The sequence below is a fragment of the Diplotaxodon limnothrissa genome, linkage group LG23 (assembly GCF_057381915.1).
Source record: "Diplotaxodon limnothrissa isolate DT_005_m linkage group LG23, D_limnothrissa_male_GT1.1, whole genome shotgun sequence".
Taxonomy (NCBI): domain Eukaryota; kingdom Metazoa; phylum Chordata; class Actinopteri; order Cichliformes; family Cichlidae; genus Diplotaxodon; species Diplotaxodon limnothrissa.
This window is the reverse complement of record NC_140617.1, coordinates 22,831,793-22,844,522: the sequence shown is the minus strand read 5'-3', so window position 1 is coordinate 22,844,522 and position 12,730 is coordinate 22,831,793. Positions and strand designations below refer to the sequence as shown.

Genomic DNA, 12,730 nt, shown 5'->3' with positions numbered 1-12,730 from the left:
CTAGCCTGTGTGCCGCTTGCTGCCGGTCCAGATTCCCCTCTGGTGCCGGTAACACTTCCTGCAGTACTCCAGAGCTTCCTCCCAAGTCTATTCTTCCCTCACTACTTCAGCGCTGTAGCAGAAGAAGTGCAAGTGATCATCAGGATAATCACGCCACTTGTTGTTATAAATAACACCGTAGATTTGTTCCGGCTGATTGTCTGGTTGATCACTTGCCCAGAAAAAGCTAGATACCTCCGTGCCTCCGGACCACATCCATTTTTGACTTTCTGAGGAATTCTTCAATCCTATCCAGATATGGTCATTGGAATTGCCAAGTTTGAGATTATCCTGTTCATTACTGACAGAGGCCAAGCCTGTGTGATGCTCCCGACAGAAACTCTGAGCTTCATTCCAGGACTTGTGTTTCTTAATGTAAACATACTTGCTAAAAGTTCCAAATAAGCTCAGCAGGAGCAGGATGCAGGTAACGATCTGATTCGTTGCTGTCTTGTTGGAAAGAGTTCTGGGGAGCGGTGAGATGTTTGAAAAATATTTGCTGGAGCTCTGAGCTATTTATCAGGATTTATTTGCATAGGGCGTTCCTTTGATTTGCTTAAGGTATCAATAATTTGTTTATCCTTCAGATTTTTCTAGATTTCTGCACTAGTAGGACCTACAACCGAAAAAAAGAAAAATACAAGACTGTTAAACAAGAGTGATCTGTGACTGTATAACTCTGCAAGTGCTCAAAGTTCCTCCAGAATGAGTGAGTTCAGTCATGGGATTTAGATCTACATATCAGGATCTGGGTTATATTGAGAAATTTTATTTGGTGCCATCATTTATTCACAGCATTCAGGAAAGCCAGGGAGTTCGGAGTGGTTTGAGTGGGGAAATATGTCAAAAATCAAGAAGCGGTACTTTTTGCCGACACTGTTTTTCTTTTTCTATTCTATTGGTGTTGGCCAGAGGGGCCAATGGTGCGATATGGCAGCCTCGCTTCTGTCAATCTGCCCCAGGGCAGCTGTGGCTACAACTGCAGCTTGCCTCCACCAGTGTGTGAATGTGAGAGTGAATGAATAGTGGAATTGTAAAGCGCTTTGGGCGCCTTGAAAAGCGCTATATAAATGCAATCCATTATTATTATTATCATTATTATTCCTCAATGATAGACCATGACGCTAGGATAAATGTGGCTTTAAAAGAAAACACTTGAAAAGAGACATTCTACCTGTTTTGAACTTTTCAAGATGGAATCTGTTTTTTTCTATGCCTGTAAAACTGATCTATCGCAAATAACCAACATTCAAAACAACCAGGAAGCATTAATATCGTGAAATGTTAAACATATAAAATAGTAGTTAGAGACGCTATTCTTTTACCTTATCAGAATCAGAACACTTTATTAATCTCAAAGGAAATTATGATTCTTCCTATGGGTTGGAGGGGAACATGATTTGTTGACCATTAGGGTGGAGTTGTATACCTCTCTGGGGATATTGAGTGGGCATGGTGTAACACATCTGTACTTTATCAATGGCATTTCAATGTAGTGTCATTTAAGCAACATTGAAATCATTATTATAAAGATGTTCTGTAAATCTGGTCAGTGCATAACTATTCTAATGACACAATTTGAACTGGAGCATTGATTGAGCTGTATATATTGTTTTTGTTGTGTTTATCAGTAACAAGACTTTTTCACTATTTACAAAAACACTTTGACCATACATTAACCAAGTATTCTACAAACACTTAGATCTACCTTCCACATTCTTTGATAAGGTAACACATTGTTCCTTATTGTAGAGTCTTTGAATCCCTTGCAATTTTTGCACATTGTTACACATCTGGTGATCATCACTCATCATAATCTTTGTTGGGAAATTTTTGCAGCCCACCTACTGCCAAGCCAACTTTGTTTACAAAGCACTTTAAGAATAGCGAGCACTGGCCATCTCTCCATTTGTATCCCTGTAGCATGTTGGAGCAAAAGTCCTCTGTCAGCTTTTGCAACTGAAACCTCATGAGCAGCTTCATTTATTATGCGCCTGTTAAAAATATTTCACAGCCTCAGATAATAATTAGATTGTATGAGCAAACTTTGAGAGAGTTTAACAGTTGACTTTCAGTGCACGTGATCATTGTATGATAGCAAACTGTAAATGACAGCAGAAAGTGTCTCTGCTGCCCTCTACAGTAAGTGTTCAGAATGGTTCTGTCAGGGTTCCTGGGTGCTTGACCCAGTGTTTTCAGTTTGTTCATGTTCTCTGTTTATTTTCCACATGTTCACAGTTTCTGTTTTATTATGTTAGCCATCTGTCTGTGTGCGTTATGTTCTCTTCCACTTCCCGTGGATCATTAGTTAGATTAGTTCAGCTGTCTACTCACTGGTCTCTAATCATCATCGTATTTAAACCCTCAGTTCCCTCAGTTCATTGTCTTGTCATTGTTGTCGACAGTTTTGCATCTGTGTTCCAATACAGTTCAGTCAGTCTTTCAGTTCACCCAGTAAGTTAGTTGTCCATCTCATGTTCTGTTCATCCTGCCCACATAATAAACACCAGCCTTCACCAAGCCACGAGTCCAGCGTTTGGGTCCTCTCTTCCTTCCTTCCACACTGTGACGCCCTGATAGGTTCCTGCAAGTGCTTCCACTAAATGCAAACAGTTAAGGTTGCACCTCCAGTTTTTTTTCTTTGCCCTCAATGTCAAAGATGGTTTCAACATCTTTTATTTCTTCTTTGCCATCTTTATCCTTGGAATTAGATTCTAATTCCAGTGGTGGAGACGAAACACCCGACCTCAACATTGTTTAACCTTTCTGTACTTCACTGCAACCTTTTTAATTTGGCATGCAGTTTCCCTCTGAATTTTTAAGTTCCTCAAACATAGTTTTGTAGATTCTATGTTATAACCCTTGAATGCTTCTCTCTCTACTCAAGCTATGCAAAGCATTGACAGGTATGGGTAAGTCTACTGCTAAACACGATGACTTGACCAGCATTTTGTACTTAATTTGGTTGTTGCCTGATATTAACATTGGTTTGACGATACTCTTTCACAGCACTTTACATTGTAAAGAACTCTGGACTGACATTGTGATTGTTTCAAACTCTGAGTAGAAGCTCTGATTAAAAACAAAAAAGCAAAAGTATATAAAAGAGTAATACCATGACAAGGTAATTGCACTTTGTGTCATTTAGCTCAAGTCATTTTGCTATGAATAAAATAAAATAATAACGAAGATTTTTTGAAAAGTGTGAGTGCATTCATAGTGTTACTTAAGTGCAGTTGCGTATGCAGTCATGCAATGTCCACAGAATATAAACTACGCATAGCAAAGCCTGTTAAAGGTGACTGAACAGTAGTAGTCTGTTGAAGTTCTCTTTGAAGGTATTGGTGTGGCTCTAAACCAGAGCGAGAGTGCACACAGCTGGGTGTGAACACAATGAGATGCAAAGTGCCGTGAGGCATAAACTAAACAGAAATCAAACATAAGAAACATGCAAACAAGGCTAAAACAAGAGAAGATTCCAGTCCTCTTTAAAAGGCACAAAAATCTTCCATGATTTGATGGTAAAATATGCTCAAATCATAGCCTAGCCAGTTAACAGCAAGATCAATGGATTAAAGGAGGGGGCCTAAGGGTACATTTTTCAACATCTTACAATGCTGTGATTGCAGCCATTGCCCAACTCTCTCTGTGAACGGTACTCATGGCCATTGATCAGTGGGCTTTGATTAATGGTCATGAGAATTTGCATAATTATGATGAAGGAACTGACCTCCCAGCCCATTGTTCCCTCAGTGGGCTGGTTTCAGTCATTATGCAAATGTACTGTTTATAACAGGGGTGTCAAACTTAAATACACAGTGGGCCAAAATTCAAAACTGGAACAAAGTCGCGGGCTAACATTAATATTTATTGAAAAAAAAATCTTCCTCCAGATATAAGAATGAATCTTTTCTTATGGACTCAAATAAGTTTAGCTGGAAAACTGAATATGGAACAAGCAAAGCTTAATACTAAACAATATATATATTAGCTGTATAATACCAGTAGGCCAGCTCTAATAGTAATTTGGTATGGCTTCGCGGGCCAAATGTAATTAGGCTGCGGGCCAAATTTGGCCCGCGGGCCAGAGTTTGACACCTATGGTTTATAAGGTTGGAAGCCTGCACTGAGCTGAGACTGAAGAAGTCACTTGGATGAGTGACGAAACAGTCCTCCCACTGAAAACACTACGTCCAGATAAACAAAATCAACTTTTGGAGACTGAGGATTAAAAAGTACTTATTATAATAATAATGGATTGGATTTATATAGTGCTTTTCAAGGCACCTAATGCGCTTTACAATGCCACTCTTCATTCACACACTGGTGGAGGCAAGCTACGGTTGTAGCCACAGCTGCCCTGGGGCAGATTGACAGAAGCGAGGCTGCCATATCGCGCCATCGGCCCCTCTGGCCAACACCAGTAGGGTAAAGTGCTTTGCCCAACGACACAACGACCAGGACACAGAGCCCGGGGATCGAACCGGCGACCTTCCGGTTACAGATACGCTTCCCAACCCCCTGAGCCACGGTCGCCCTTATTGTTCATGAAGAAAGCAGAATGCTGTACAAGCTCAAGATTATGATGGTAAATGGCCTGTATTTATATAGCGCTTTACTAGTCCCTAAGGACCCCAAAGCGCTTTACATATCCAGTCATCCACCCATTCACACACACATTCACACACTGGTGATGGCAAGCTACATTGTAGCCACAGCCACCCTGGGGCGCACTGACAGAGGCGAGGCTGCCGGACACTGGCGCCACCGGGCCCTCTGACCACCACCAGTAGGCAACGGGTGAAGTGTCTTGCCCAAGGACACAACGACCGAGACTGTCCAAGCCGGGGCTCGAACCGGCAACCTTCCGATTACAAGGCGATCTATGTTACCTGATAAATGTGTGATTAAGGTTTTGTGTAATCAGTTCAGCTGAGACGAGTGATAATGGAGGGGATTTTACTCTGTCATCAAGGAGGAGCAAACTAGTTCCACTTTACCACAACAGTAAAATAAAAAAAGATGACATATTTTTTTAATGCTATGTGACCGGTTTACTAAGTGAGGCAAAATACTGTAATGACACAATCGCAGACATGGTCTACTAATAGTGGTCTGTAATTTATATAATGAGATACAGCCAGTTCACTTCAGTATAAAACAGCATTGTGCAGAGAGAATGCAAATTAGTGGCTCAATAATCGCGAGGAGGGAGTGTGAGGTAGAGCACTGCAGGCCTACTAACCAAAATAATGCAGTGTGAGCTCAGGTTTCACGCAAGTTTTCCTCTCAGATAGTTGAGAAGAGAATGAGTGTGCTTTTGATATAATAAATAACTTGCTGAGCACGGTGCAAAGGGTTCTGAGGATTAGGACTAGGTGTAGCGCATTTACCTGGTAATCCCCCACCCACTTTGCCTTGATCTCAATGAAGTTTTCATCTAGGAAAAGAGGTTAGGAATAGGGACTAGGAGGGACTTTTGGAATGTACCCATTGTCTCATCATTTCCCTCTCAAAAACCTGCTTCTTAGATGGAGCACCTGAAATCAGCAGGTCCTGATAGTATGGAACAATTTGTCCACAAGATGGAGCCACAGGTTCAGGCTTGGACTGGATGAGTGGTTTCCAAACAAGTAATGTCATGTACTTCCACTTCTGAATAATCTTTCTCACATCAGGATGATGGACTTCAAATTGTTTCAAAATTTCCTTACATCCCATCTCAGATTGATGGGCAGCAACAAATGCTTCTGGTAAGATTGCTGCTCCCTGCAGTATGCTTTTTCTCCTCCACCACTACTGTGCTGTAGTAGGAGAAGTGTAAGAAGAGAATTTGCATAAAGCAAAGCATAGGTCTTGCTCAATGTCACATTGGACAAACAAATTAGAGTAGAATTTTGCTTTAATGGTTAGCTTGGAAGTGCATTAAATACAAATTCAAACAAAACAAGTGATTTTGGACATTAGACATGAAAGATTTATCAGAGGCTCAGTATTAGCAAACTTAGCTACTTTGGACTTGCATATGAGAGCATGAGGGTGGGGATGGATGTTTGTATCTGTGTGTGCCTGTTTGTTTGTGTCTATATGTCAGGTCGGGTATCAGACGCCACCTCTCTGGGGACATCTCAGGCCCTCCAAGGTATGGAGGCCTATCTCCCCGACCACTCCCCCTGCCTGTGGCAGACGCCCTCAGACATCGGTGCATTGGTGGTTCTTTGTGTCCGGGGATGGGCATCCAGGTACACACCAGCTCACTCCTGGTGGCTGCTTGTCGGGGCCTGGGGCTCGCTCGGGCCACTTCGGGGGTGGGGTGCCCTCGGCCTCTCGACCTGGGGCTCGGTCACTCTGGCACAGCTGGCTCACGGGCACGTCACTGCAACCCCCCCCCCCCCCTGGCTTCTGCTCCGCGGCTGCTGAGTGACCCCTCATCTGGGGCTCTCCTCAGCTCTTTCTGGGACAGTGGCGCGGCTGCCCCTCTGTTAGTCTTCCTTGGTCTCTTGTGCTCTGAGGGCCTCTGGATGTCTGCAGCCTGGATCTCCTCCATACCTGCTTCATGCCCTGGAGGACGGGGCTGTGGCCCCCCACACCCCCTAGCAGATCATTACATGAAGGAACCTTTTAAATACAAGCGCGCTCATGCTCACAGGTGTGTCACCACATCATTTGCCTTGGTCTGTACGTGTGTCTGTGTCCGACTTCACAGAGTTTGATTCTAGGCTTCACTGTTTTATGCAACAAAAACTGAGTGAGTCTGTAAATAAACCACTCAATTACTGTACAATTGTTTTTCTATGTGTGCATGGATCTGTGAAAATAACACGGACAAACCTAAAACACGGGCACTTTGGTGAATTTCATCTACTTGCATTAAGGGCTTTGACCGTGCCTCAATCATCTCCACATCATGTTCATGTACTGTCATCATCACTGGAACCATATTAAAATGTAAATAAAATATCTGCACTCATTTGTTCATATCAGACAAAACTGAATTTTAAGTCATATCTTCTAAAGAACCTGGTCACAAAATTAAGTCCCTTGACCATCAAGGCACCTTTGGTTTTATTATTATTAACCTTTATTTAACCAGGAAAAGTCCCATTGAGATTAAAAACCTCTTTTTCAAGGGAGTCCTGGCCAAGAGGCGACAACATGTTAAAATTACAAAGTTACATACATATTATAAGTAACAATTACATTTAAAAACATTTTTCTCTGGCTCTCTCAATCTGGACTTAAAAGCATTTAATGAAATAAGATCTGCTATCTTCCAGTCTTTTTGCATCATGTTCCATGTGAAAGGGGCAGCATAAGTAAAAGCCCTCTTTCCCAGTTCAGTTCTGGCAAATGGAACATTGAGCAAAAAAAGATCGCTTGAACGCAGGCTGTAAGAAACAGTACTCCTCCGTGTGAGCAGATCGCAAATGTAGGTGGGCATTTGTCCAAGCAGGGCCTTATAAATAAAGATGCACCAGTGAACAAACCTCCTGGAGGACAACGAAGGCCATCCCACTCGAGCGTACAGATCACAACAATGGGTCAAGGCCCTACAGTTAGTAATAAACCGTAAAGAGGCATGATATACTGAGTCAATCTTATGAAGACACTGGGCGGAAGCATTCATGTACAGCAGATCACCATAATCTAAAACAGATAAAAATGTAGCATTTACAAGACGCTTTTTTGTCTCAAAAGAAAAGCAAAATTTGTTTCGAAAGAAAAATCCCAATTTTAGTTTGAGTTTTTTCACAAGATTGTCTATATGAGGTTTAAAGGTCAGAGAATCATCAATTAAAAAGCCAAGATATTTATACGTATGCACCACTTCTATGAGGTTTCCCTCAAGAGTGGACACCAAGGGGACAGTTTGAGGAAATCTCTTCATGTTTGAAAACAACATTAGCTTTGTCTTTTCAGCATTGAGAACCAATTTAATATTGGTTCTCAATGCTGAATTGGTTAATATTTAAATTCTACAGCTCATCTGGGTTCTCGTCTAAATTTGCATTTTATTAGATGATAAGTACAGCACTTTGCAAAAGTCTTAAACCACCAATCATTTCTTTTGCTTGCAAGGAGTAAGACCTTCAGGACACTTTCAAGGACACTACTACAGTAACTGCTGTTTTGAATAAGTTCCTGGGTGCATAAAGGTAATAAAACATGCTTACAAGGCACAAGATTTGCCAGCAGTCCCACCCTTCTTAAACCAAGGCTTCCCTGTGTCCTTGAAGACTCATTACTTAAATACTTTTTTCTATTTAATTTCTGAGGCAAAAGAGAAAAAAGAATTTGATTCAAACTCATTTTTAACACTTTTATTATTATTGTTGTTGTTGTTGTTTACATTGTTTCACCAGCCACATAAGAGAGAAATAAAAATACAAATACACACCAGAGAGTAAAATTCAAGCAAACTAAAGTGGCCCAAATACTTATGGACCTAACTGAACGTCCTACACTTCTTCTGCCTAGCCAACATTTAAACAGATACATGTGCACACAAATATCATCATGTCAAAACAAAACAAAAAACAACAACTGAGTCGAAATGAACTTTGTTAGTGTTGCTGAAAAGAGATGAGTATAATTAGTAAGGTGTGTTTTTATTTTGCATCTTTATCAGTTTTATCAATATTGTAGTTTCTTATCATTTAGGGATTAATTTTACGTTTTTACAAGACACAAAATAAGTAGGAAACAACCAAACTCCGGTAAGCACAATAAACACACTACTTTAGTAGCAAATAAAATTGTGTCTCTCCGCGCAATCATGTGCCTCCCGGACACTCAGACTCCCTCCTCTCACCTGTAGGGCTCCACACTTCATCTTGGGGTGCGGGCACAGTGGTTTCCCCTCTTCACTCCAGGCCTCATAGTCCATCTCCTGTCCGTCCGGGAGTTTTATTAAACATAGACAGGCCCAGGACAACATCAGAAAGGTTTTGCACATATTGCGGCAAGTTGACAAACAAAAATTAGAGACCTTAGTGTTAAGCTTAGATGCCGAGAAGGCGTTTGACTCAGTGAGATGGTCCTTTTTATACAAAGTGCTTGAGAAGTTTAATTTTGATAAATCTATAATTGATATTATCTCAGAGTTATACAACAAACCAACAGCTAAAATCAAAATCAATGGGGACCTCACCGAATCATTTATACTGGAACGAGGAACACGACGGGGTTGCTGCATTTCACCGCTGCTTTTTGCTTTGTTTATAGAACCATTAAGTCAGTGGATTAGGCAGAGTCAGCATATAACAGGAGTACGAACGCCAGGAGGGGAACAGAAATTAGCATTATTTGCTGACGACTTACTTTTAACATTAACTTGTCCCTCACAGGCACTCCCCCATCTCATGGAAGCACTATCACAGTATGGTTCTTTATCGGGATATAAGGTCAATATAAATAAAACGCAGGTATTAACTTTAAATTATGAACCACCAGTCGAAATCAAGAATCGTTATAAATGGAAATGGGATGCAGATAGCATTAGGTATTTAGGGGTGGTAATACATCGTGACTTCACCAAAATGTTCAATGCAAACTATGCCCCTCTAAATGAATCCATAAAATCAGATATACAAAGATGGAACGCTATTCCATTTCTGGACCTACACTCCAGGATTGAATCAATCAGATTAAATATTCTTCCCCGACTGCTGTATTTGTTTCAGTCTCTACCGGTTACCATACCACAAAAACAGTTTGCGGTATGGGATAGAACATTGTCAAAATATATCTGGAATGGGAAAAAAGCTAGAGTTAAATATAAAACGCTTCAATTAAAGAAAGAAAAGGGAGGTCGTGGGCTTCCCTGTCTACGAGAATATTATTGTGCAGCTCAGTTAAGACCGCTGATTTGTCTCTGTTGTCCAAACTACACCGCCGGATGGAAAGATGGTGAAGGAGCAATAGTAAAAGAAATACCAGTTTCAGCTTTAATATCGGACATAAAATTGCAGAATAAAATACATATGGCAGATAAACCTATACTACAAATAATGATATCAGCTTGGAAAGAAGTAATATAAATTGGTGGTTTGGAAAATGCCTCTAAGGTTTTAAGATGGTGTGCATATGATTCAGATTTTACTCCAGATCAATATGATAATAGATTCAAAAACTGGATTTCAAAAGGTATAACCAATTATTATTCATTTGTCCATAAGGGTGCATTTCAAAGTTTTGAATCTTTAAGGAGTAAACATGACTTGGGATCTGATGATTTTTTTAGATATCTACAGATCAGAAATTATTTTAATCAAAACTTAAAAGTGAACCTAAACAAATTACAATTTGTAGAAACATTCTTATTACTAACCAAATCTGAAGTGCAAAGTAAAATTATTTCTAAATTATATAACAGCATCCGGCGGTGTAAAAACGACAGCACTCTGTATATTAAAGTGAAGTGGGAAAAGGAGGGTAATTTGACAATTACAGAGAAGTGTTGGGCTCACGCATGCAAGATACAGTGGGCTACCACTGGGTCTAATGTTTGGCGTGAATTTTGCTGGAAAAGCATTATGAGATTTTTCATTACCCCTGCTCAACAAAGATATCGAGGAATTGGTGATAAATGTTGGAGATGTGGGGGAGATGGAGCTAACCATTTCCACATCTTTTGGGACTGTAAAGATATTCGCCAGTATTGGTCTCTAATCCATGATCATTTACAAAATGTTTTTTCATTTGTTTTTCCTTCAACTTTTGAGACCATGTTTTTGTGCAATGCACCAGTGGATAAACTGAATTCCAACGACAGAAGACTCCAGTATATCCTTCTGGCCACAAGTAAAAAGCCTCTTACGAGAAGATGGCTTAAGCCTGAACTACCAACGATAGACGACTGGATACATTCTGTACAAGAGATCTATACGATGGAAAAAGTGTCATTTTCTCTTAAACTTCAGAGGGATACCTTCTACGGAATATGGTCTAAATGGACAGACTATGTTAAGCATATGAGGTGTGATTTTGTGTATGATGTTACAACCCTGAGTTCTACGTAAACCTACCTGCCCTGCTGCCTCCTAACCCTAGATTTTTTGTTTGTTTGTTTGTTTGTTTGTTTGTTGTTGTTTTGTTTTTTGGGGGGGGTTGTTTTTGTTTGTTTTTGTTTTTTTCTTCTTTTCTTTTCTCTTCTTTTTCCGTCTTCTTTGTTTTTCAATTATAAGTTAAAATGTGACAGCAAAGAAAATGTAAAAAGGCAAATTACTGTTATGTTCAACAGCTGTCCCAATAAAAGAGATAATAATAAAAAAAATATTGTAGTTTCTTATCATTTAGGGATTAATTTTACGTTTTTACAAGACACAAAATAAGTAGGAAACAACCAAACTCCGGTAAGCACAATAAACACACTACTTTAGTAGCAAATAAAATTGTGTCTCTCCGCGCAATCATGTGCCTCCCAGACACTCAGACTCCCTCCTCTCACCTGTAGGGCTCCACACTTCATCTTGGGGTGCGGGCACAGTGGTTTCCCCTCTTCACTCCAGGCCTCATACCATCTCCTGTCCGTCCACCCACAGCCAGTCTCTGGACAAGAAGCGCAAGCCAATCCAGACGTTATTAGTTGTGTTATGTTTCCTCAGCTCTCTTTGGATCAGCATCGTCTCAGTCTCTGATGCCACACTGGCCAGGTCATTGTGGTGCTCCCTGCAGTACTCCAGAGCTTCCTCCCAAGTCTTTTCCTCCCCGACCACTATTGCTCTGTAGCAGAAGAAGGTTCTTGGATAGCTATATACACTGTGCCATCCATTATTGTCAATACTGCCATAATTTCTGCCTGTTTCATTTCGTGGTTCACCTGATGCCCAGGAAAACCTGGTCACCTCCCCTCCTCCTGACCACATCCACTTGTTTGTGTATGTGGAGCTCCTTTCCAGTCCAATTAGGATGTAGCCAATGTTATTCTTGATCTTCCTAAGTTCTGCAATATCACGTTCGTTATTGACAGGGGCCAGGTCTGTGTAGTACTGCCGGCAGTAAGATAAAGATGCATCCCGATACCACATCTTGTCAACGTGAACATACTTGCTCAAAGTTCCAGATGAGCTTAGCAGGAGCAGGATGCAGGTGCAGATTGGATGCATCGCTCTCTTGATTTCAAACGGGTTTTGAAAATGTATGTGCGTGAATTGACTTTTTATGCTCGCTCATGAGAAAATATTTGCATAGAGCGGCTCTTTCATTCTCTGAATCACACCCACACAACCATATACACTGGTCTTAGTCTAAGTAATTCCTTTCCAGTCCTGACCAGATACCGTCATTAGGTGAGGTCTATCTAACACGGCAACTCAAAACTTCACCCCAAGTCTTTTTGTCCTCAGTATAAACATACTTGAAAAAACTTCAACACATTCTCATTTGAGAAATACACTGAGCTACTCCTTGCCCCCAGTGCATTCATCCAATGCAAATCAATTTAGAACTTTATTTATAATGTTTGTGCAATAGAGGGGCAGACTTACAAATTTAGAAGGAAATCAAAAAAATTTTCCCTCACTTTATCCATGTAAATGTAGAGACGAGCTAGATATAGTCAATTTACCGCAAAAAAATAAAAATAAAAAATCATTTGCATGGGATTTCCCTTTCGTCATCTGGTGTGATGAGCTTACAGGAACTATGTGAAAACCTGCAATTTCTGCTCATTTGTGTTTTTGTTAACCAA

The 12,730-nt window shown here is 40.6% G+C and overlaps 2 protein-coding genes across 2 annotated transcripts; both read right to left on the bottom strand.

Moving 5' to 3' along the window:
* On the bottom strand, positions 1–8,926 carry LOC146608076 (C-type lectin mannose-binding isoform-like). The gene is given in 2 exon segments (XM_085348645.1): positions 1–489; positions 8,852–8,926. Coding segments are annotated over 2 exon segments (564 nt in total).
* Positions 8,927–11,416: 2,490 nt separating this feature from the next.
* LOC146608075 (C-type lectin lectoxin-Phi1-like) lies at positions 11,417–12,146 on the bottom strand. Its single transcript, XM_085347388.1, is given in 2 exon segments — positions 11,417–11,558; positions 11,560–12,146. Coding segments are annotated over 2 exon segments (729 nt in total).
* Positions 12,147–12,730: the final 584 nt, after the last annotated feature.